General features: G+C 41.4%; 1 protein-coding gene across 1 annotated transcript in view; it reads right to left on the minus strand.

The window, feature by feature from the left end:
• Positions 1–684: 684 nt before the first annotated feature.
• SYT1 (synaptotagmin 1) overlaps positions 685–27,472 on the minus strand; it is a 361,940-nt gene continuing 335,152 nt past the window's right edge. Inside the window, exons 8-9 of the mRNA XM_044277107.1 lie at positions 4,307–4,440; positions 685–891 (exon numbers count right to left, since the gene is read on the minus strand). Coding sequence (XP_044133042.1) covers positions 685–891; positions 4,307–4,440 — 341 coding nt within the window. The remainder of the gene's footprint in view (positions 892–4,306; positions 4,441–27,472) is intronic.

A 27,472-nucleotide genomic window follows, 5' to 3' on the forward strand; every position in this document is an offset into this window, starting at 1 on the left:
TAAATATATACAAAGTAATAGCTTGGCATCTAGTGACCAGACCTGTTGTGAACATCTACACGTCTCCTCTGATCGTAGCTGTTGCCTCTGACTGAAACCTAAACATATGAACTAATTTGCTCACGGAAAATATGCAATGTACACCTATTTAGTAATCTAATGGATCTGGTCGAGCTCAGATTTAAGTTGTCCTTTAAGATGTCAGATGCAACTCTACTAGTGCCTTAGAAGTTGGAATTTCTTCTGGAATGCGGACGGTACAATAGTTAACCTGTAATATATTATCAGCTCTTCTATATTTAGTCAATTTACATAGTTTAAAATAGAACATCGTATTAAAAACATCGAAGTATACATGGAATAAGAAACGCGTACAACATACAAATACATAGACTAGAAATAAATGTTGGCATACTGTTATATACAAGAGTGTGATAATAAATTGATTCATGCTCTATCTACACATCATATTGCTTAAAAGAAGAGTACGAGGGCAGTTGTGTGGCGCACAATATGTTTTCTTTTCAAGGGAAGTAAGGACATTAAAATTTGTGCAAATTAAATGAATAGGTACGAATGACCTGGATTAGGAATGCATGGAAAGACATGAAAGGACCCATATTACTGAGGTATTTACATACTGGCTAAAGAGCACTATATGGGCAACTGCAGATTAGGTTCTCTTTATTTTTTGACCCCAAGCATTACATCTACTTCCTCCTCAGGCTGTAAAGTATGCCACTGTGCAATGGGTCGTCGTGGATTGGCCAGCATGTCTGACCAGTGTCGAAGCTCTGCACCAGTACAGTTGTAACCAACAAACACCTTCCCAATGGCATCATTTTTTCCAATCTTGTCATAGTCCAAAACAGTAACAACAACTTGCACTTTCTGAAAAAGAAAAAAAAAGGTATTTTAATAAGTAATAAAAGGGTTATCCTGTACATGAAATGTGAGTATCTATTTTCTTAGCCCCCCCGCCTGCCAGCATTCAATAGCCACTTGCAAATCTAGAGGAATACCAGTGTTTATTCTCTGTAATGTGACATAACTGTTTGCGAGGCATTTTAATTTTGTGCTTAACTTTATGTTGTGATATAATTGCATTCGGTATTTAGTCAGTATTTTGTGCGGTGACATCACTATGTACATGCCTGTTCTCTGACATCACCGTGTTTGATATTCTTATGTTGTGACATCACTACATGCATTATACTTATATTATGAAGCTATGTATATTATTCCAATTTAACATCACTATGTTTATTACACCAGGTCTTTGACATTACTGTGTACATTATTCTAATGCTGTAACATCATTGTGTTTCTAATTCCAATTTTGTGACATTACATTGTGTACTATTCCTATATAGTGCTACACTGTGGCCATACTCATGGGTCCATCATCCCTGCATTGTGACATAACTGGTACTGTCATTGCACCTGGAAAACTGTGCCTGATGTGAACCAATAATTCCTACTCTACACCAGAGGATTCCAGTGCTATACATTGTATGTAAAGTGTCATATGTGCCTGAATACCCTGCAACAATTGCTTGTACAATCTTTCTATGTATGTCGATTCACCCTATGCCACGTTTGTTGGATGGCAAATACCTTTCCAAGAGGAAGAGGAGTCAATGGAACTCTTGTTATCTCACCTATAGCATATTTATGGCATATCCTATGAATATACCATAAATGTCTAAGATGCGACTGAAAGTTACCTAAATAATATACACATATATATATATATATATATATATAACCTTAATAACAGACATAGAAATAAGTGAATTGATTTGCCTATTTAGCTAGCTGTACTGATTAACTGTTTCCCTGGTTCAACTGGAAAGTCTATTTGGCCATTGTTTTCTGAAATTCTCCAAAAACAAATTATAAAAAGATTGCAGGTGAATCAGCTAAAGGAATTATGAAGAAAATCCTTAATTTCACTTTATTTTTAATACAGTGTAGTGAAATGGATGTTAAACATTTTTTTAATATACTTTATTAGGGAAAGATATTTCTTTCTACTAGAAAACAGCGTGTAAATAGTCTTCCTGGAAAAGCTCTATCAGAGCATTACTAAGAAGAGTCTGTCTTCAGTTCTAATAAGCGCTGAAGACACCTGTGTGTAACATACAGAAGCTTCCGGCACCTCGTCACTAGCCCAGTCCATGACTATGGACATGTGGCCCAACGATCACAGCCCATCTCCCTGCCTATCTGACTTGTTACACACAGATGTCTTCAGCACTCAGTACAACACTGAAGACTGAAGACAAGCTCTTGTTAGCAACGCTCAGTTACTGCTTTGCTAGGAAGACTATACACCGTTTTTTCAGTACAAAGAAACATCTTTCCCTAATAAAGTATATTATAAAAAATATTTAACATCACTGTCCCTACACAATAATAAAAATAAACTGACATGACAGTTACACTTTAATATAAACTAAAAGGGGCAATAACCTACACAATTTCATGAATATGTTGCTGCAAGTATACAGGATGAGAATATTTTTCACCAAAGTATTATCATTTATTTTAAACTCTTTTATACAAGAAAGTAAGGGTCTGAATATCAAATTAGAATAAGTAAATCAAATAGGAAATAGAAATATGTCTTAACTTATCACCTTAGATTCTGTTTACTCTAGTACAGAAGCATGTTGTTATTGAAGAGTATTTAGAATACACTACATAAACTCTTCAACATTGAAATTGCAATACCAAGAAGGACAAGCCATAATGTTAGGCAAATCAAGGAAGTACTAATATCTGCAGATGATCAAATATTCAAGCACTGTAGTTCCAATCTGTGGTGTGTGAGAGGGGTGTAAAAGCCAGATTGAAAGGAAAGTTTTTTTTAGCTACTTAAAACTTCAAAAATTGGATTAAGTTGCGTTGGATGACTGAGAAATGCCTCCTGTTAGTTGACGTGGCAGATATCGCCTGAGAGGGACCTAATCTTTGAACCTTGTTTTATCCCTCTGGCAGATAGCTACGTGCCTATACCAAGATGTCAGCACTGTTCAACGTTGCAAGTCTTTTGGTTTTGAGAGCAATGATGAACTGGAATGACAGCAAGAGGTGCACAGTGGCGAACCTCTGCACAGATAGATTGTCTGATTAGAAGAATAGCACATAGTGATTCATTTTATACTGCAAGTAAAATTGGATATCACATCCAAAGCCTAGGATGGCAAACAGTGTCTACACAAACCATCAGAAGATATTTACATGACATCATTGCATGATGCCCAGCTACAGGTGTCCATTGACCTCACACCACTGCTCTCAAAGGCTATCATAGTGCAGAGCAAAATGGTAATCCTTGGTATGACCATTTCTCCAAAGTGTCCCAGGAGCCGTTTTTCAACAGGACTACTATAAGCATCCTATATGGCCCAAATTTGCTATTATAGCCTACAGCATCTCTAGATTTGTCTCCCATCGAGCACATCTGGGACATCATTGGTCAGCAATTACAAAGGGAGCTGCCAGCAGTGGAACTTAATGATTTGCGTGCCAAAGTACATTCACATTGCAGAACATTCCTCAACCATTGATAACCTCATTGATAGCATTCCAAGGTGTGTGAGTGTATTTCTGTGTGTCACACTAATACTTGATACTGGGAAAATTGAGATTTTTTTTATCATTTGTATATCATTAACATGTCTATTGATTTTGTGATTTCCATAATTCCATGGCTTTTCCTTCTTGTTGTTACAATTTCAATGTTGAGGAGTGTAGTTATTGCATATACTGTAGACTTCATATCTCAAAGGAGCACTTGTGGATCTGCATTACATATGTATTCCTCGTGACAGCCTGCCATGAGACAAATTATGATAACTGTCAAAAATGATGGGAGGAAAAGTAGCAAAATCTAATTTGCTCTTATCTGTATAACATTTGTCTGGCTACCTCTTGCTATTCAGTCCGGGGTGTTTCCATTAGAGCTCTTGGTATTTAACCATAATGTCACTTCATGAGTTCAGCACTTATGTAATGAGAAAGTGCTAAGGTTCCCATCCAGGCCTATCTTTTGACATAGCGGCAGATAAAACACTGCCTAATTAATAAAAGGTATGAATAAAAGCGTGACCAGGTAACTCATGCTTGTTCTTCACATTGTTATCTAGCTCTTAAAATACAATTTTAAACAGTATATAGAAAGGTTCTGCAATCTAAAATGTGGTCTGAAAGCAGTAATTACAACCCTCATTACATCCTTTCTAAAGCAGAAACAGATAGGAACTATGTTTTGATGCTCCAAGGTGATGTTTCAGACTACCTGAATTTGCTCAAATGGTACTTCAAAGCTAAAAGACTCATTGTAGTATGGATTAAGTGTATTCTTCTTAATAGTTGTCTTCTTTTTCTTCAGTCTCTTGCCATTCTGCATGAGATGAATTTTCACATAGGGATCTGGAAAGATTTAAATTTAATTAGAAGTAAGTATGCTGAATAGAAAGCTCTATAAAATGGTATTTAACATTTCTATGCAAACAGTTGGTGTAGGTGGCTGTGCGTAATAAGGCTGAGGATTTTTCATATTAACCCATTGCAATAAGACCTGAGAAGGATGCTAAAGGAGGTAGGTTTACATAGAACATTACACTGGACTCATTATTTCAACCAGAGTGGATAGGTGAGAAGATTTTAGACATGTTCTGATGAACAGAATACAATGCAGTGAAAAAGATTTTTTATGATCTTAAAAGGGTATTCTGAGACTCTGATATTGATAACCTATTGTCAGGATCTCAGATCGGCTGGGGTCTGATAACCGGGACTCCTGCTGATCAGCTGTTTGAGGATACCAGGGCACTCCAGTGAGAGGCGCAGCCTCCTCAGAGCTTATCAAGCAGAGCGCCATCCGCTAGATAGTGGCTGTTCTTGGTATTGCAGCTCAGCCCCATTCAATTCTATGAAACTGAGCTGCACCTAGACCAACTGTCCAATGAATGTGACGTTATACGAACACCGCTGCCTCTTCAAACAGCTCATCAGTGGGTGTGCCAGCAGTTGGATCCCCAACGATCTGATATTCATAATCTATCTTTAGGATAGGTCATCAATATCAAAATCTCAGATAACTCCCTCAAGGGCCAATGCTCGCAACAATGGCAGCAGCTTGTGCACCCTTTACGGGTGCAGTAAGTACTCCCCACAGGTTAGTATTCTGAAACCAGAATACCACCTTTATAAGGCTTTGCATGGGAGATTCTCTGGGAGAAAATCTTCATGATGTGGCATGTGAAGGCATATTGAGGTACAGTATGAACCCACAGCAGGACATTAGTACCAAATCACATGCATACCTCATGGATCTGTAACACTGTTGTGTGCATGAGCTCCTAAAATACAGTAGTACGAAAAGGTAACCTAAGAAAATGCATTTCAAAAATGTCAAATTATTACTGCATTTATATAAGTTTCATCTATGTAAAAAAGTAATTCCCCTCTAAGGGTGCTTTCACACATGCCAAATGGCACCATCTTTTTGCCAAGTTGAATGCTAGTTTCAGGTTACGGCCACACACTCAATGCAGTTTTTGAAGCCCAAATCAGTGGATCATCATAAAAGAAAAACAGTTTTTTGAATCCACTCTTGGTTTTGGCTTCTAAAACTGCATCAAAACACCTAAATGCATGACCATACTGGAGCAATTCATGATAAAACACCCTTTATATGGTCACTCTGTAGTGAGCCACAGCATGTAAACGTAACACTATAGTTACATACAGTAAATACAGTACAATAACCAAATGTTACCATGAAAGAACCAGAACACATGGTCAGGTAAATCAATCTGAAATAATTAGGTATTAAACTGCAAGTGAATTAAAAAAAGCAACACATTTTTGATTAAATCCAGTGTTTTTTTTATTGGTGAAACACATTTTCTAACACATTTTACTTGTCAAAAAGGCACAGTCAATAACTACGGATGTAGTAGAGTTAACACACATGCTTTATGAGACGTGTTATCTAAACTAAATCCGTTAAGCAAACACCTTCAATTGCTTTTCAATGGCTTTTGTTTCAAGATAACACGATGAGTTAAGAAATTTGAGTTAAGAGTTTGTGTGTTAACCCTGCTATACCTGTACATTGCAAAACCATGGCTGTTTCAACTTTGTTTATCCTCAGTCTAAGGCCGAATGCACACGGCCGTGTTTCATGGCCGTGTGCGGGCCGTGGAACCGCAGCCTGGATCCCTGCTGAGAGCAGGAGCGCACGGCGTCATGGGTTGCTATGACGCCGTGCGCTCCCTGCTGCCGCCGCAATACAGTAATACACTGGTATGATCTATACCAGTGTGTTACTGTACTGTGGCGGCAGCAGGGAGCGCACGGCGTCATAGCAACCCATGACGCCGTGCGCTCCTGCTCTCAGCAGGGATCCAGGCCGCGGTTCCACGGCCCGCACACGGCCGTGAAACACGGCCGTGTGCATTCGGCCTAAGGCCACTATTACATGGTCAGTCTTTGGTCAGTATTTCACTTCAGTGTTTGTAAGCCAAAAACAGGGGTGGAACCTAGAGAGTATTATGGAAAGATCCGCACTTCTTGTTAATTTGGAACCACTCCTGGTTTCGACTTACAAAATGCTAACCAAATACTGAGCGTGTTAAAGCGGCTGCACAGAGATTTGGAAAAAATGAATGTTCCAATATGTAAACCTGTTTGCAGGTCCCTTGCATACACAGGGTATTACAGTATACAAAGTAAAATATAGAATTCCAGCTATAAAAAAATACACTTATTAAAAGGGTATTCCCATCTCAGACATTGCTAGGATATGCCATCAATTTTATATAGGTGCTGGTCCCAAGTCTGTGCCCTGCTCCTATCTCCAGAACGGTCCCCCGAAGCGAAAGGTGAGCAGCCACACATGCGTGCTACTCTCCTTTGAACACTATGGGAGTCCCCCAAAAAAAGGAGCATGGACTTGGCTATTTCTGGCAGTCCCATAGCGGTGAATGGAGCGATAGCTGCACGTGCGCGGTGCTCTTTCATTGCCTTCTATGAAACTTCCAAAAATGGTCAAGCATATGTTGGCTTAGCTATTTTCAGAACTCCCATAGTGATGAATGGAGATCATGCCACACATGTGCGGTGTAGTCTCCTTAACGTTGTCGACCCCGTTCTGGAGGTAGGAACAGTTCCCAGATGTGGGATCCGTACCTTTCTTACATTGATGGTGATATGCCATCAATGTCTGAGATTGGAATAACATTTTATACACATTGCTATCTCCCAAGCAGATATACAGAGGTGTAGCTTTCTGCAGTAGATGCACATCCACAAGATCCTGCCTTGGATCACAAGCTGATTGTATTATATTAATAGGTGGACTTACAGTTTCCTAATACAATGATCTGGCCATATATTTGTATTAGTAGCATTCTTCTATGCATGGATGTGACCTTCCACAGTTTATGCAGCGACCTTACAACTTTGCGCACACTTCAATGTGTCACCACAGCTGAGAATTCACAGCTAGCTAGTTGGAATATGTAAAAGATTTATTTTGTGCTTAATATAAATTATGTTATTTCATGTTGAAATAGTAAAGAATGATTCTTTGTGATTCGTATAGTATACAATAATATTTTTATGGAGTGTTGATAAAGGCAATGTTCCTGCTGCTGGTGACAGTTTTACAGGCTCTATACATAAAATTCTGCCAAAGACACTTTCAATCAGAGAAAGATGATTGGAAAAAAAGATAGATTTTAAATTGTGTTTGATTGTTCAGACACCTGGAAGCGCGTACTTTAAGCAAAAAAAAATGTATAGCCTGGTAACTGCGGAGAATGCTGCCCGTCTTCATAACCAATGTAGCATGAGGGAGTCTATCAAGTGCATGACATAAAAACACCCCATCAGACATTTTTCTCTAGGGACCAAGAAAGCACAAATACACAGAGGAACAGATGGCTTACTGTCTTCACACAAGCCAAGAGAGAGGAGGGGATGGCTCACTGGATTCGGAGCCATGTAAATGCTTTTTACATCATAATCCAAGAGATCCGTGTCACAAGATTCTAAGTAAACACGGCAGAGCTGAATCTTGAAATTGGTGTCCCAATATATGTTTTAAAAGGAATATGTCATGAGACAATGACCTATTGCTTTAATAAGGTTTTATCTAATATATAAAGCTGAGTGTATGTGTGTGTGTGTGTGTATGTATGTATGTATGTCCTCTAAAGCAATCCGCACCATCACATTTACAATCACGAAATTTGGCACACAGGTAAATCAGGTGTCCGGGAAGGTTTTAGACCAGGTCTTAGCTCTCTAGGATGTACTGTTCCTGAGATAATCCCAAAAAATGCTTTAACCAATAGAAGCTTGGTCACATGTCCCTTATCAGCCAATAGAAGATCGCAGGCCGTTAGCCTCCACATACACAGTTTTACTCCAGGTTTTTCATAACAACCCAGCCATTTTTCTTCACTGCTGTAGGAGAGCTTTAAAGGAAATCTGTCACCAGGATAATCGCTATTGAAGTAAAGCCATGACCTAATAGCACTTAGTACCTTATTTCAAGATGTGCCTTTGTTCCAGCAATAGATATTTTTATCCTCTGAAAATCCATTTATTTGGTATACAAATGAGCCAGTAAGGTGCTTAGAGGGCGTCACTCTTGCTGGAAGGAGCCGAGACACGCCCTCTGCCACAATGTGTCCACCCTCAAAAGACAAACTTAAAACCCTGCCCCCAGGTCCCACTAAGCCATGCCCCTGATCTGGTTAGGCCATGCCCCCTCACACTCCTCAGCTAACAGGGATTGAAAAAATGAAGTTAAAAATCAACTTCTGTCAGCTGTGACTTTCTCCCTGCAGCTCACACTCAGACAGCACAGTGCTGCTGTCTTATACTGCGCTGTTCAAAAGGACATGCCCCCGATCCAGTTAGGCCACGCCGCCTTCCACTTCTCAAACCGACAGGGATTGAAAAAATGAAGTTAAAAATCAACTTCTAGGTCCCGCTGAGCCACGGCCCAGATTCGGTTAGGCCACACCCCCTCCCCTCCTCAGCTGACAGGGATTGAAAAAATGAAGTTAAAAATCAACTTCTGTCAGCTGCAGGGGTGGGAGGGACAGAGCAGCACAGTGCTTCTGTCTGAAAGTGAGCTGTTCAAAAGGACATCCTTGTGTCCGTCCAGGACCTGCGCCAGACGGAGGACTGGGAGTCTGAAAGCCAGACTTTCCGGCCTAAAACGGGACCTCTGGCCACCCTAGGGGCAAGCTTCTGTGGAGGTCACAGTTAAGGGGATAGTCCGCTATGGAGGTCAGTGTTAAGGGCAGATTGCTGTAAAGGCTACTGTTAAGGGGAAGGCTGCTGTAAAGGTCAAAGTTAAGGCGGTGGGTTGCTGTGGTGGTCTAATTTTAAGTGACGGGGCACTGTGGGGGGTCAGTGTTAAGGGGTGGAGGTCACTGTTAAGGGGGCGGGGTGCTGTAGATGTCACTGTTATAGTGGATAGTGTTGATATCTTTCAACAACACACACAAACATTAAATTAAATAGATTAAATATACCTGAGCAAAGCTGGGCCCTTCAGCTAGTCTAATATATAAAGCTGAGTGTATGTATGTGTGCATGTATGTATGTCCACTAAAGGAATCAGCACATCACATTTACAATCATGAAATTTGGCACACAGGTACATCAGGTGTCCGGGAAGGTTTTAGACTGGGTCTCAGCTCTACACCATGTTTATATAACAACCCAGCCATTTTTCTTCACTGCTGTAGGTCAGCTTTAAAGGGGCAGGGTGCTGGGGATGACACTGTTAAGGGAGCAAAGTGCTGTGGAGGTCACAAACCCTGCCCCCAGGCCACACTAAGCCACGTCCCAACCCGGTTAGACCAAGCCCATCCCACCCCGCAGCCGATGGGGATTGAAAAAATGAAGGTAAAAATCAACTTCTGTCAGCTGCAGGGGTGTTAGGGAGGGTGACTTTCTCTCTGCAGCTCACACTCCAACAGCACAGTGCTGCTGTCTGAGAGTGAGCTGTTCAAAAGGACATCCCTGTGCCAGATGGAGGACAGGGAGTCTGAAAGCTGGACTGTCCAGCCTAAAACCAGACCTATGGCCACCCTAGGAGGAGGCTGCTGTAGAGGTCACAGTTAAGAGGACGATCCGCTATGGAGATCAGTGTTAAGGTGCAGATTGCTGTAGAGGCCACTGTAAAGAGGTCGGGGTGTAGTGGAAATCACTGTTAAGGAGAGGGGGTACTGTGAAGATCGCTAATAAAGGGGCGGCCACTGTGGAGGTCACTGTTAAAGGGGTGGGCTGCTTTGGAGGTCACTGTTTAGGAGGCGGGATGCTGTGGAGGTCACTGTTAAAGGTGTGGGATGCTGTTTAGGTCACTGTTAGATGGGGCGGGCACTGTGGAGGTCTCTGTTAAAGGGGCAGGGAATGGTGGAGGTCACAGTTAAGGAGACGGTCCGCTATGGAGGCCAGTGATAAGGGGCCGGGTGCTGTAGAGGTCACTTAAGGGGGTGGGGTATTGTGGAGGTCACATTTTAAGGGAATGGGCTCTGTGGAGGTCACTGTTAAGGGGGCAGGTTATTGTGGAAATCACTATTAAAGGGCTTCTGTCACCCCACTAAAGTGATTTTTTTTTTTTGGGCTAGTGAAATTAGTTATATTGCGATATATGACAATATAATTGTGTTACTTACTTTGATCCAGCAGTTTCTGCAAAAAACGAAGTTTTATCATATGTAAATTCGGTCTCTACCAGCAAGTAGGGCGGCTACTTGCTGGTAGCTGCTGCAGAAATCCGCCCCCTCGTCGTGTTGATTGACAGGGCCAGCCGGGATCTCCTCCTCCGGCCAGCCCTGTCGGCATTTCAAAAATCGCGCGCCTGTGTTGATTCGGCGCAGGCGCTCTGAGATGAGGAGGCTCGTCTCCTCAGCACTCCCTCAGTGCGCCTGCGCCGATGACGTCTTCTATTTCGGTGATGTCATCGGCGCAGGCGCACTGAGGGAGTTCTGAGGAGACGAGCCTCCTCATCTCAGAGCGCCTGCGCCGAATCAACACAGGCGCGCGATTTTTGAAATGCCGACAGGGCTGGCCGGAGGAGGAGATCCCGGGCTGGCCCTGTCAATCAACACGACGAGGGGGCGGATTTCTGCAGCAGCTACCAGCAAGTAGCCGCCCTACTTGCTGGTAGAGACCGAATTTACATATATTAAAACTTTGTTTTTTGCAGAAACTGCTGGATCAAAGTAAGTAACACAATTATATTGTCATATATCGCAATATAACTAATTTCACTAGCCCAAAAAAAAAAACTTTAGTGGGGTGACAGAAGCCCTTTAACGAGATGGTGTACTGTGGAGGTCACTAATAAAGGGGCGGCCGCTGTGGAGTTCACTGGTAAAGGGGAGGGCACTGTGGATGCTACTGTTAAGGGGGCAGGCCGCTGTGGAGGTCACTGTTAAAAGGGCGGGGTGCTGTAGATGTCACTGTTATAGTGGATGCTGTCGATATCATTTAAAGACACACACAAACATTAAATAAAATAGATGAAATATACACGTGCGAAGCCGGGTCCTTCAGCTATGGTAAAATATATTTTCAAGAATTTTTCTCACAATAGCAAGTAAGCATACGAATAAGCTGACAACTCCTGTTGTGTATATATTACTTTTCAGTAGTCATCTCATTATCATCATAGGCAGAATTACTATAGAGCATAACACCTTTGCATAGGTAACACAGAATCCACCATTCATAATAGGAAAAACACAGCTAATCTACACCCCCTGCTATATAAAGAATTTTTCTAAAGGCTGTTAAGAACAACTAAAACAAGATGGCTGTCCCCACATTCTTGTACAGATAGTAAAGTACAAAAAAATTACAAACTAGTAGGAAATAAAAACTGACTTGAAGCAAATCATTTTATTGTACCATCTGGTTTAATTAGTAAAATATAGATGATACAAGTTACTGATAAATCTCTAAATAAATATACTAAGACCTGGTAGAACTGGGGTCATTTAGTAATTATTGCTGGTAATGGGCATGGTTAAATCCCCCACACACTCTGCTTCTCCCTGCCAAACACCCCTTTCTGTATGGTCAATTTGTAATCTCTACTGTACTTTTAGGTAACTAAACCCTTTTCCTTCAGTACCACCCCTTGGATACCCTGTCTTGACCTCCTTCAATATATGTATCATCATGACTAACTATAGCTAATACACATGGCATAGCAGTGAGCACATAGATTGTGAGGTGTCACACTGAAACCATGTGTTTCTGTACTATCCACAGCCATAAGTTGTAGGCACTCCATGTACCAACGTATGGTGCCTTCATACAACATGTATTACTTAAGCATTCTACCCTCAAAGAGATGCTTCTAGGAGAGAATGTGTATTTCATATGGTCTTAGATGGAAGTACACTAGGACCCCACAGACTTCAATGGATGTAGCGCCATAAAACTTGGACAATGTATAGAGCTATAATAGAAAATAACAATGAAAGAATAGAAAAATTATCAGTGGTTGATACATTTTAATGGCAATACAAGGTATCAAACACTGAGGAATGTCTATTTATTTATCTTTCATTTACTGGCTAACATGGCACAAATACCGGTACAAATACTGGAGGTATCTTATTTTTACAGACTGTTCATAAGGCATTTTGTTCTCTAGAACTACAATATTAAACTGCTCATGTGTTTATCTGCATTAGAACAATCTGCTTTGTTACTCCCACATATTTTTTCATTCTTTCCAGGTAACAATTGATTTTAGATGGAGTGATTTACAGTATGGCTCGGTGCAGCTCGCGATAGGAAAGGTGATAGCGAAATAAACGATGCAGCATACGCAGCTATAAAATAGTCCTTTGGAAACTATTATCACAAAATGCAGAAATGTAGCAATGACGCATATTAGAAAAACTGCTGTACAAAAGTAACACTCACAGTAAGTGTATTTTACCAGATTTTCTGTTATAGAAAGCATGGGCTCTTGCCAGAAAGTACATTTAGACAGTAGGTGACAAGAGAATAACTCACTCTTACAAATTCAGGTGGAATGAAAAATCTAAAAGATAAACTATTTTAAACACACTGATTTCTTAATAAGGTAAATAGAAATGTTCCATGAATACATTCTATCGTATTTTCTGCTTGCTGCTTACTGTTTAACTTCTTCCTGTAGGACAGATACTTTGCATAATTATTTTCCCAGCACTGCCTAGCTAATAAGACTTTCTCACCATGAAGAATTGGTATTCTCCACAAGAAAACACTTTAATCCCTCAGTCCAGTATAAATGCAGACTTGATTTCACATCAGCATGGGTTCTGCATGTTTGGTCCATATGTCAGACCTTTGTTCAGTGCAAAGCTTTAACCCTGTATGCTAATGTAAGTCATCTATATAAATAAAGTCCCTCAACTTGAATAGAAAAATAGCTGACTCATAACTATGTTACTCATGAAGGTAGAGATCAAATCTGAAAACCTGAATCTTCCAGTTGAGTATTTCCTTAAATGGTAACTAACGTTCACAACGTTGAATAACTCAATAGTACAAGCGACGATAAGAAACTTTGTAATATGTCTTATCAGCGAGAAATATCAGTTGTGCCCATCCATGCACTGATGGTGCCAGATAGAAAAGCTTAGCATGCAGTGTTTTTCTGTCTGGCGCTACTTGATAGCCAGCATCACAACTGATGCACCGGATGTAAGAGAAGATTCCATATAAAACTATGTAATCAGTTCTGGCTTCAGTTACCCTCTGGCATTTTGTGCTTCACGCCGGTGTGGAACTGAACTAGATCACCATATATATGTGAAGGAGCCCTTAAACCTGTCCAGGACAGATTTTCTCCACTGAAGTATCATATTACAATTGACAATGCAAGTCTATGGAGAGGGGAGGAGGAGGAGTGAGCAGGAGCAGATTGAGACAGGATTTCAGTAGAGACACTGAAGAGACTGCTGAAGTACAAGGGTGTAGCACAAGCGTAAAATCAAACTCAAAAACAGCACTCTTCCCCGTTCATTGTGTTTACTTTTGTTTTTGTATTTTCAGCATGCCAACACACACATGCGCATTGATGTCATTTTAAAGGATTTTCTGGCTAACTTTGTCTTTTTGGAGGTGTAATAAAGGGGCTTTTTTGTGCATATATTATGCATACAACCTCATGTGGTTCATCAGAACCAGAGGTATGGTGCTGTAACTCATTTTCTAAAGACCTAGAGCAGGGATGGACAACCTGTGGCTCCCCAGCTGTTGTAAAAATACAATTCACACCATGCTCTGCTGTAGGCTGATAGCTGTAGGCAGTCTTTGCATGCTGGGAGTAGTAGTCTTGCAACACTTGGAGAGTCGCAGGTTGGCCATCCATGAACTAGAGGAAGTTCAGGTGTTTGGTCCATAATATGGGAGTAATAAAGCACCCATATTATACCTGTCTAAAAGAAGCTTTAGTTAATACTTTATATTAGGCTTGTATAATTTTCAATTAAGATTACAGTTTGTGTAGGGTGATTTAAAAATTATATACTACGTAACTTCCAATACTTGCATGCAAAACCTGGTTGGTGCATTAAGGCTGTGCATTTACTTAAGGCTGTGCATTTACAGGTTGTTTAAAATTTTGTTCTTAAACCTAGATTTTTGATCTTTTCAGGGCGATTTTATGAAAATATGCGCATGTTCTAAGTAGTATGCGAGAACTCTGCACAAGTTGAATGTTTCATTTTTAGAGGTGTGGTGTATAATTTTCTACTTGGGTTATACCCACTAGTATTGATTTTTTTATGCATAAGAAGACATAGAATCCCCCGAATCTTGACCTGGGCCTCTCACCCAGTTAAGCCAGTACTCTCTGTTTGCACTAATAAGGGGGGTAGTAACCTCAAAACAGCTGTCTGCAGATGGGTTGATGGCTTAATTATTATCTAAGCCATGTCACAGGGCCTGTCTAAAAGGTTGAACATTGACTTATAGGATAGCTGCCTTACATCTGGTGGTATTAGAGGGAGAGCTTGCTAAGAGCTCATTTGCATAGCCTCTTCCCAGAGTTCCAGAGGAGCTTTGCCTGGCCTACAAGACTCTTTTTGTTGAATAAGCGCTCTCCATAAGCAGATATAGTATCACCCAAATGCAATTTTTTATGAATAATTACACTTTGACACAAAGTTGCAAGAAGGCATCTTTGTGCATAAAGGGCTGAGCAGCATTTTCACAATGTGCCAGGTGTCTACTTTCAGAAAATATACGGGTAAAGTGGGTTAATGTCATTAGTCTATTTTGGAATTTAGTTTTTTTTGTTACATGTCAAAACTGCAAAAATACACCTGGTGCAAAATATCCAAACACCCCTGGCAGTGAAAGGGTTAAAACATGAGATCTATTGTAATGCATGGAAGCAATAAAGATTCAAGTTGATTTAAGTCTAGTGAACTGATAATGAGGACAACATTTCTGCATCTCCTGGGTCAGCACTATCTTCTCTATAGTTATTCTAGCGTTTAAACTGTGTATTTTGAGACCTAACCACTGCCTACATTTCTTATTTATTTTTTCTAAATTGAGGATCTGTGTTGTCTCTTCCCGGTTGAGCACTGACAGCGAGAGCAAGCAATGTTTTTCCAGATAAATGCGGCAGCAATTCTAACATTAGCAAAATATAAATTCTAGTTAACATTCTAACCATGACTGCTGAATAGGGTCCATAATTATGTGAAGGTACTAATTTGAAAGCCTCGATTTCACTTAGAATTAGAGCAAGATATCAGCCAATTATCTGGAGCTGAGCAATTGTCCTGCTTATCACGGGAATAAAAATAGCAGTAGCATTGTATAAACAGCAAATTGCCATTTCTTTTTAGCTTAACAGATTCGTTTAGGGATAAAATAAATCGCTGAGAAGTTCTGCTTAGAATGCCGTGGATGTAACCACGAAACATTTGTTGGGTGTTTTCAAAAACTTCTATCACCATTTCTTCAAAGTCACATCCACAGGGTTTATATTTGAACTGCAGAGACTGAAAAACAAATTGTCCAGGGTATTTTGTCAAGTCAATTCAAAAGACATTCAGGGGCTTCAATACAGGAAACAATGTCATTCTGTATATCGACATTATAGATTTGAATGCGATAGTGCTGCTATCATTCATAACATGCACATGGCTGTATATTAATGATTTGCTATGGTTATATTTTTGTTCACTAGGGGTGAAACTTTTAAAACAGGTTAATTTTAATTGCATCCCACCACTTTAGAGGGGTAATACAGACACAGCCACTGTTATTTTGAAGGGTTTAACTCATTAATACAACACATCACATTAAAATGACCATCCTGGTGTGGCTGGTGTCAAAATAATGCTGGCTTCATCTGTAAGATCAAGAGGTGGATAAGGTGGGAAGATAAGTCCTTCTCTTCCCTTGAGACTGCTCTGTTGCTGTAAAACTATGGGAAATCTGTGTGTACTCGACACGCGTGTGGGGTGTGGTCGATAGACATGATACAACCTTAAGCTATGTGTTCATACCACAACTGTTTTACTGGTGATCACAACTATGGAGGCCATGTAATAACTATGGAGGGAATGTTGCCGTGAAGGTCACAAGTCTTCATGGAGCCCTGGCCTTACTACTAAACTACTGCAGAAGTAACATGGACAAGCGCTTCAAATACTGTTACTGTAGTTAAATTATGAGAAAGAAATAATGTTAATCTGCTATTCTTATGTTGTAATGAGGTAAAAAAAATATATATATATACGGTTAGGCTACTTTACACTGGGAGAGCTCCCAGTGCATATATCAAATATATACACGAGCCACCCATTCAGTAGACTGTACAAATGTTTTATCTTGCTCATGGAATAGCATAGACTATTGTGCAGAGGTGTCATGTAAAAAAAGAATGCTAGGTGGTATATGTTTTCACATGAACCCCTATGGATGACAGATGCCAGTCAGGGCCGGTATTAGGGGAGGCAAACAGGGCAATTTCTCAGGGCCACCTTTCCAAAAGGGGCCCCCTGCCGTTAGATACTTAAGTATCACCCCCCGTGCACAGTCTCCCCATCTCACCAGAGCTTGGTGACAGGCCAGCATTATCCACAATCCTGATGCCACAGACCAGCATCAAGACGTTCTGTGTGGGCAGAGCTAACATAGCTCCGTACCCATCCTTTGCCTGCACTTGCTCTAGGCTGCAAGGCCCAAACCTCAGACTGGGATGACTGGGCCTTCTGCTGTGTCCAACCCACAGGCTCTGACCTCAGATGCTGGACTGCAGGAGCTCTCAGGACCTTCCTATTAAAGCACCTGGTAAGTCCATCTAGTAAGAAGCATGCAGCAATGTCTGTGGAGGAGGTGAAGGGCTACTAGGGGTCACACTCTCATTGTAGCAGCCATGCACTGCCCTCAACTACTGATGGTCACTGACCTGTGAGTTCCCACTGTCAGCTGTGTGTTTCCCCTGTGCCCACTCCTGTGTAGTCCCTGTGCCCCCTCCTGTGTACTCCCTGTGCACTTCCTGTGCCCCCTCTTGTGCGAGCTCCCTGTGCCCACTGTGTGCGCTTCCTGTGTCCACTGTGTGTTCTCACTGTTCCCACTGTGTGTGCTCCCTGTGCGAGCTCTTAAACTAATGAAGACAACATTGTGCATTGTTAATGGTGGTGGAGGCGTTGGAGTATAGATTAAGAACTTGAGTCCAAATTAGCAGTGTCTATTTTTTTCTGTACTTGGGGGGAGCAGACCAGGACTGCTAATAAAGGAATCTGTAAAGCTATGTCACACATTGTAGCCGTATCACAGCCAGATATACCCCTTAACCAGTGTCCTCCACAGATCCCCCATAACAGTGTGTTCTCCACAGATCCCCTATAACAGTGTGTCATCCACAGATTCCCCCATAAAGTGCGTCATCCACAGATCCCCTATAACAGTGTGTCATCCACAGATTCCCCCATAACAGTGTGTCATCCAGAATAAATCTAAAATAAAACTGCAGCACTCGTTAGTCTTCAATTCATGCTGGTTTATTCACCCCAAATTATGAAGTTTCGACCTCCCGGTCTTTCTCAAGCAAAGTGGTCTTGAGAAAGACCGGGAGGTTGAAACGTCGTAATTTTGAGTGACTAAACCAGCATGAATTGAAGACCGTCGAGTGCTGCAGTTTTATTTTTGATTTATTCTGGATGATTTGTGGATACTACAGACTGGTATCCTACAATGCGGGAACCACCACCATAGATTCGTAAGTACTGCAACTTTTTTTTATTTTTTTTAGTGTGCCATCCACAGATTCCCCCATAACAGTGTGACATCCACAGGTCCCCCATAACAGTGTGTCATCCCCAGATTCCCCCATAATAGTGTGTCATCCACAGATTCCCCCCATAACAGTGTGTCATCCACAGATTCCCCATAACAGTGTGACATCCACAGGTCCCCCATAACAGTGTGTCCTCCACAGATCCCCAATAACAGTGTGTCATCCACAGGTCCCCATAACAGTGTGACATCCACAGGTCTCCCATAAAAGTGTGTCATTAACAGGTCCTCCATAACAGTGTGTCCTCCACAGATCCCCTATAACAGCATTATCTCCATTCACTGCTATGGAATAAAAAAAAAACAAGAGAGACAGTGATCAGTTATTTTCAGAACACTCATAGTATAATGGAGGATGACCATGCATGCCCATTGTGCTTTCCCTTCACTTCAGGGGCCCGGATGGGACAGCCCCTTTTTTTAAGCTTGTGGTTTTAAGCTTGTGGTTTTATAAACTGCATCATGGAAAAACAGAAGTGCCCTGACCATTCATAATGCGGGGTCCATGTCCAGAATTCCCACTGAAAATGGGAAGGAATAAAAATCCACGCCAAAACTGCATAAAAAAAGTGTTTTATAAAATTTGTCTGAAAAAAAAACACGTCCCAAAAAAACTGATGTGTATTCTGCATTAGGTTTTTTTAGGCACAGAAAATACTCTGTTTGAACATACCCAAAGAGGCTGCAGGATCAGCAGCTTACAGTGGAAAGGCTATGTGACATTCTACAATCAGCTGCTGTGGTTGCAACCGCTGTCCGTGCCTACAAAGTCCTGTAAAACTGCTAGTCCAATATTTCAGGATTTGGGGCACCACTTTCAATTTTGCCCAAGGTCACACAATTTTGCCCAGGGTCTAAAACCGACCTTGTGCCAGTGTATGCCTATACAGTGGCATCCAATAGTGGTATACATTAAAGGTTTCTGCTGGAAAAACCTGCAATGGAGACCGTAAGGCACAATGTGAGGCAAATGTTCTTACCTTAGGATGCTGTCTGGCTAAGTGCTAATTAATAAATGCCCAAACTTATGAAAATTATTGTCAACCGTACACAAAATATTGGTGTAAATGTTTGCAAGCCATTAGACGGCATAAGAAAGACAGAAAATGTGTTGAACATCCTTAGATTAGGCCTTGGGTGCCATTTTTATGCTACACATTTAACTCTGCAAACACAAATCATGTAGGCAGCTATATCTGGTAAAAACAGCCTTTAACAAAACCTAGAAGAGACAAGCTGCACTGTTATTACAGATGACTAAAAATGATATCTGCATATCATTAATAGTGATGAGCGGCAGGGGAAATATTCGATTTCGGGATATTTTGCAAATATTTGGTAGAATATTTGTCATATATTCGCGAATTAGAGATTATTTTCTTGATCGCGAAAAATCGGCAATGTAATATTTACTTAATGCGCATGAATTACAGGGGTGGGTCACTTTTGCTACATTTTTAAAGCTGCTAGAAGTTTCCTGAGACTGGAGAAAATGGTTGGCACGGCAGAACATTACAATAGCTTTATATGTAGATAGAGTGCTCCAATATATTTGCGATTGCGAAATCAGCACTAATGATGCGGATATTTTGGCGCAATACGTGCAACTTCACATTTTAACAGGTCTGTCTACTTATTAGTGATTGGTGCACTAAGTATTGTTGTGAACTTGTGACATCACAGTACTATGTCTGTATGTATATATGTATGCAGCATGTATGTACGGACAGCAGAACAGCTACACTACATCACTATCTAACCTACACTGACTATCTCCCACTAACTATCGGTATTATATATATAAGCTAACTAACTAACTAGCTAACTATCTAATGTAATGACACAGGTAAGCAGAGAGCACAGCAATGTCACTGCTGTCTCTCTCAGATCTGCAAAATACTGCATACAAGGGCTGCTGGGGAGGTTCTTATATAGTAAGGGGTAGGCAACTTTCCTATTGGTTGCTAGGGATGTTGCTAAGCTCAGACAAAGACATTGCAGCCTTCTCATTGGCCCACAAGCAAGAAGGGAGGTTACTGATGAAAAAAAAATAATCTAGAATATTCGAAATTCTGAATATATATCACTATATTCTAAATATTCGTGAATTCTCAAAGTGACGATATTCATGATTAATATTCGCTATTCGAATATTCGCTCCCAACACTAATCATTAATGAAAAGAACAATTGTCTCCAGTTACAGCTTCAGAATAACATACAGTAGTTCCTTCAAGATCAAAATCCATATTCTCATTTTTGGTTCTCTGTAGAACACAATAACCTTGTACTAACCTTACAGAGCATAGTTATATAAATATATGGGAGGCATTATTGATGTCTTCACTCAAGGGAAATGAGTTCAGGTCTGCTGGACAGAAGTTAAGTCTTTTATAAGCTTAACATGAGAGCGTGCAGGTCAAGCATGACTGTGTATTTGTGACCTTCTAAAGTCTAAGATACAGATACGATTAAAGAAAGCTAAAACATTGCTAGTGAAGATTAATATGAAGCATTTGGAATACAGTGGAACCTCTTTGAGATGCCCACCTAAAATTGGACAAAATGGGAGTAGCCCTGATACAAATTATACAGAATTCTGATTACATTTAAAGGGGGTGAATACAGTATACAGAACAATAGTAAAAATAATGTTCAAGATAATATTGAGACTGATAATTGGATATTCAGACAAATAGTGATCATAAAACTTCCAATAGATAGTGAGCACTAGTGGATAAAATACTAAATAATCAGTATTACTAAAATACTTGACTCATAAAACTTCAAACACAATAAAAGACTTAGGTCACATGAAATATCAAAGCATTAGTGGTGGTTTAAAATGGAGCTCGATAGCAGTCATATGAGTGGCATATTGGTCATAGCCTAGTTGCGGAGAATGGCTAGCACTAGTATGGGAGAGTTCATTGAGAGTTGCCGTAAAAGGAAATAAACTCCGTATCTCACAGGCGGCTTTGTACTGCCTATATAGCGCATGCAGTGAAAGCAAGGAGAAGTTGAACAAACAGCGGCGTCCCGCTGTATGTGTGCTTCTGCAGTGGTGTCCTGTTATATTGTGGGTATAATGACCTCTAGGTCGGAATGGTCTTACCCTCTTGGTGCGGCTCCAGCCGTCCTGCAGAGATCGAGTATACTTGCGTTGTCTTTTCCTCCAAAATATCTTACCCTGGCGTAGACTTGTACACGTGGGTCCGCCGGTTTGGCTTCGGATCCAATTGAGTGTAATTTTCTACGTGGGTTTTCAATGGACACAGAATAAGGTCTTTGTCCTTGTGGGTAGTGCACTACTCCTTTGGTTGATGGGGGGTCCGACCAGACGCGTTTCGGGGCTGAGATATCCCCTTCTTCAGTGGTAATCAGCACTGATTACCACTGAAGAAGGGGATATCTCAGCCCCGAAACGCGTCTGGTCGGACCCCCCATCAACCAAAGGAGTAGTGCACTACCCACAAGGACAAAGACCTTATTCTGTGTCCATTGAAAACCCACGTAGAAAATTACACTCAATTGGATCCGAAGCCAAACCGGCGGACCCACGTGTACAAGTCTACGCCAGGGTAAGATATTTTAGAGGAAAAGACAACGCAAGTATACTCGATCTCTGCAGGACGGCTGGAGCCGCACCAAGAGGGTAAGACCATTCCGACCTAGAGGTCATTATACCCACAATATAACAGGACACCACTGCAGAAGCACACATACAGCGGGACGCCGCTGTTTGTTCAACTTCTCCTTGCTTTCACTGCATGCGCTATATAGGCAGTACAAAGCCGCCTGTGAGATACGGAGTTTATTTCCTTTTACGGCAACTCTCAATGAACTCTCCCATACTAGTGCTAGCCATTCTCCGCAACTAGGCTATGACCAATATGCCACTCATATGACTGCTATCGAGCTCCATTTTAAACCACCACTAATGCTTTGATATTTCATGTGACCTAAGTCTTTTATTGTGTTTGAAGTTTTATGAGTCAAGTATTTTAGTAATACTGATTATTTAGTATTTTATCCACTAGTGCTCACTATCTATTGGAAGTTTTATGATCACTATTTGTCTGAATATCCAATTATCAGTCTCAATATTATCTTGAACATTATTTTTACTATTGTCTGTCTAAATTATTTTAACCATCTTAACTATTAAAATTAGTGGCCAAATATCTGGAGGTGTGCCCAGTCTCTTTTTAATATATACAATTTCCATTTTTGAGTAGTGGGGTGTTACTACTCGACTGTGGGCACCCCGTATGGTGGTCATTCAGACCTGTGCGTCTTAAACTCTCTTGAATTTAGTATACAGAACAAGTCAATATTATGCCTTGGAAGGCTAGTAAGTCATGTAACATGACTATAGATTTTCTTTTTATTTGGGTATCTTTCTGGGGGATGAAGCAAGGCCTAGGCTACGTTTTGTGCTCCTATTCACAAAGTAACATATACACATTGCTGCGCCCCAGCACTGGTACTGCTGTATGGTTGCACTTTCCTCCACTTGACAGAATACCGTAATATGTATTCCCACGATTATTAAAACTCTATTATGAACCCCTGCGGCACCCTGGACACATGCCCCACTGTGCTACCTAACGTTTAAATGAGTTATTTAATGATACTGTTGAGAACTCTACATAGTGCTGCCAAAGATACACTGAATCTACTTTATATGACAGACTTGATTTGAAATGCAGAGCACCGGATAATACTTTTTTAGCTTATTTTCAGCTTATTTTACATTTCTCTTTCCCACTTTTGCAACTAATAATCACAAAATAACGAATAAGCATTGAAAAAGTTATCAGGCATGGTCGACATAAAGAATGAACAGCAGAAGAACCTCTGATTTGATGAACTTATTTTAGCACTGAGCACTTCAATCAAACAAGTCCCATATTTCAAAGCTAAGGAAGCAGGAGACAGAATAAAGCAATCCTTTCCTTCTGATTACATTTTCATCTGCAAAATCATACATCTGTCACAGCCACATAAAAATGCAATGGAAACCTTTGCGGTGATATTTAGAGTCACAATAAGTCTTTTCAGATCAGAAGGTTTAGCATGGAACGTCTGACACGTTCTCATCATTAGCACTGGTCATTTTGGAAATGAGCCCAATGCTTGTATTACATATTCAATTAACATAATGCAATTCACTTAGGAGTGTCTTAGTCCTTAATAAGCCTCAATTTTACTTCATCAAGTTATTATTAGTGTATATGATCTTGCTGCTGTCTGTTTCAATACATTTTAATCAGGTAGCACAAACCACCATGGACGTTTGCCAGACACTAGTACCATGATCTAATAAATGCATTCTTTTCCCTCTCTTAGAGGTTGGGCTGTTACACATGAGCCTTCTGCCTCGTATAGTTTTTATTAAAGATTCATATCATAGGAAGATATCTTAAAAATGGCAGCTGGAAATAATTTCAATAGAAACTGCACAGTTCTTTAAAAAATAACTAACATGTATGCAGAATTCTCAATACAGTACAAATGCAGAGAAACTTTACTGTGATGACAACCCAAAATGACATTGAAAAATGGTCACTTAGACAGGTGGTCTCTAGTATATCTATCTCTAGGACTAAAACATCCATCACTGAAAATCTTGGCTAGATGGAAAGATTGTTTTGCCAATAAGCTGGTCTATAAAACTATAACCATTTGGTATACTCTTACTGTCCAATGGGCAGCTGTCTGTGGCACAATATTTTCCTGGCACTATTATTCTTGAGGTCACTATCTATCAGACACTATTGTTTTCAACCGTGATGTCTGAATAGTTTTTTGGGGGTAACTATAGATATGACACTATTATTTCAGAATTTCACTATTACGGGGCACTGTGCAACACAACAGGTACTGTACTGGGACAATTAGAAGAAACTGTTAGAGTAGGAGATAAATGGAGAGTTTATGTAGGTTTCAAAGGTAGGGAAGGCAATGGAAAAGTGAGTAACCAAAGATGACTTGACAGCAAATTCTGCTGAAACAAGTCATGGTCGTAAGAATTCTTCATGGTGATCCTTGCCAGATGGAAAAGTCAGAAAAAGTATATGACTACAATCAGAGATGTGTGTGTTACTGGCCTTAGCTGTACTGGACTGCAATGCCTTTATGGTGTTAAAATTCTTATTTGTATAGTGTTTTTTTATTTAGCAACACTATATAGGTAATATTATTATTTAGTCACTATGTAGTGTTAACAGTATAATAGTCATTGTGTGATGTCTGGACCTTGTATAGTGGTATTATTTAGTTGCGGTGTGGTAGTATCATTGTTAAAACTGATTGTTAGTAGAGTGATTTGTTCAGTAACTGTATGTAGGCAACATTTCATCGCTGCATGAAATGGAAACATGGAAACATTTGATCCTGGTATAATGGTATTACTTTATAACTATAAATCATTGTTGTGTGTTTGGGGACACATATATCTTGGGGCTTGTGCCCTCAATCATTTAAGACTAGAGTTGAGCGAACACCTGGATGTTCGGGTTCGAGAAGTTCGGCCGAACATCCCGGAAATGTTCGGGTTCGGGATCCGAACCCGATCCGAACTTCGTCCCGGACCCGAACCCCATTGAAGTCAATGGGGACCCGAACTTTTCGGCACTAAAACGGCTGTAAAACAGCCCAGGAAAGGGCTAGAGGGCTGCAAAAGGCAGCAACATGTAGGTAAATCCCCTGCAAACAAATGTGGATAGGGAAATTAATTAAAATAAAAATTAAATAAATAAAAATTAACCAAAATCAATTGGAGAGAGGTTCCATAGCAGAGAATCTGGCTTCCCGTCACCCACCACTGGAACAGTCCATTCTCAGATATTTAGGCCCCGGCACCCAGGCAGAGGAGAGAGGTCCCGTAACAGAGAATCTGTCTTCATGTCAGCAGAGAAATAGTCTGCATGTCATAGCAGAGAATGAGGCTTCACGTCAGCCACCACTGCAACAGTCCATTGGCATATATTTAGGCCTAGCACACAGGCAGAGGAGAGAGGTCCCGTAACAGAGAATCTGGCTTCATGTCAGCAGAGAATTAGTCTGCATGTCATAGCAGAGAATCAGGCTTCACGTCACCCACCACTGCAACAGTCCATTGGCATATATTTAGGCCCAGCACCCAGGCAGAGGAGGGAGGTCCCGTAACAGAGAATCTGTCTTCATGTCAGCAGAGAATTAGTCTGCATGTCATAGCAGAGAATGAGGCTTCACGTCAGCCACCACTGCAACAGTCCATTGGCATATATTTAGGCCCAGCACACACACAGGCAGAGGAGAGAGGTCCCGTAACAGAGAATCTGTCTTCATGTCAGCAGAGAATTAGTCTGCATGTCATAGCAGAGAATCAGGCTTCACGTCACCCACCACTGCAACAGTCCATTGGCATATATTTAGGCCCAGCACCCAGGCAGAGGAGGGAGGTCCCGTAACAGAGAATCTGTCTTCATGTCAGCAGAGAATTAGTCTGCATGTCATAGCAGAGAATGAGGCTTCACGTCAGCCACCACTGCAACAGTCCATTGGCATATATTTAGGCCCAGCACACACACAGGCAGAGGAGAGAGGTCCCGTAACAGAGAATCTGTCTTCATGTCAGCAGAGAATCAGTCTGCATGTCATAGCAGAGAATGAGGCTTCACGTCACCCACCACTGCAACAGTCCATTGGCATATATTTAGGCCTAGCACACAGGCAGAGCAGAGAGGTCCCGTAACAGACAATCTGGCTTCATGACAGCAGAGAATCAGTCTGCATGTCATAGCAGAGAATGAGGCTTCACGTCACCCACCACTGCAACAGTCCATTGGCATATATTTAGGCCTAGCACACAGGCAGAGCAGAGAGGTCCCGTAACAGACAATCTGGCTTCATGTCAGCAGAGAATCAGTCTGCATGTCATAGCAGAGAATGAGGCTTCACGTCACCCACCACTGCAACAGTCCATTGGCATATATTTAGGCCTAGCACACAGGCAGAGCAGAGAGGTCCCGTAACAGACGATCTGGCTTCATGTCAGCAGAGAATCAGTCTGCATGTCATAGCAGAGAATCAGGCTTCACGTCAGCCACCACTGCAACAGTCCATTGTCATAAATTTAGGCCCAGCACCCAGGCAGAGGAGAGAGGTCCCGTAACAGACAATCTGGCTTCATGTCAGCAGAGAATTAGTCTGCATGTCATAGCAGAGAATCAGGCTTCATGTCAGCCACCACTGCAACAGTCCATTGGCATATATTTAGGCCTAGCACACAGGCAGAGGAGAGGTTCATTCAACTTTGGGTAGCATCGCAATATAATGGTAAAATGAAAATAAAAATAGGATTGAATGAGGAAGTGCCCTGGAGTCCAATAATATATGGTTATGGGGAGGTAGTTAATGTCTAATCTGGACAAGGGACGGACAGGTCCTGTGGGATCCATGCCTGGTTCATTTTTATGAACGTCAGCTTGTCCACATTGGCTGTAGACAGGCGGCTGCGTTTGTCTGTAATGACGCCCCCTGCCGTGCTGAATACACGTTCAGACAAAACGCTGGCTGCCGGGCAGGCCAGCACCTCCAAGGCATAAAAGGCTAGCTCTGGCCACGTGGACAATTTAGAGACCCAGAAGTTGAATGGGGCCGAACCATCAGTCAGTACGTGGAGGGGTGTGCACACGTACTGTTCCACCATGTTAGTGAAATGTTGCCTCCTGCTAACACGTTGCGTATCAGGTGGTGGTGCAGTTAGCTGTGGCGTGTTGACAAAAGTTTTCCACATCTCTGCCATGCTAACCCTGCCCTCAGAGGAGCTGGCCGTGACACAGCTGCCTTGGCGACCTCTTGCTCCTCCTCTGCCTTGGCCTTGGGCTTCCACTTGTTCCCCTGTGACATTTGGGAATGCTCTCAGTAGCGCGTCTACCAACGTGCGCTTGTACTCGCGCATCTTCCTATCACGCTCCAGTGCAGGAAGTAAGGTGGGCACATTGTCTTTGTAGCGTGGATCCAGCAGGGTGGCAACCCAGTAGTCCGCACAGGTTAAAATGTGGGCAACTCTGCTGTCGTTGCGCAGGCACTGCAGCATGTAGTCGCTCATG

The sequence above is a fragment of the Bufo gargarizans genome, chromosome 2 (genome assembly GCF_014858855.1).
Source record: "Bufo gargarizans isolate SCDJY-AF-19 chromosome 2, ASM1485885v1, whole genome shotgun sequence".
Classification (NCBI taxonomy): domain Eukaryota; kingdom Metazoa; phylum Chordata; class Amphibia; order Anura; family Bufonidae; genus Bufo; species Bufo gargarizans.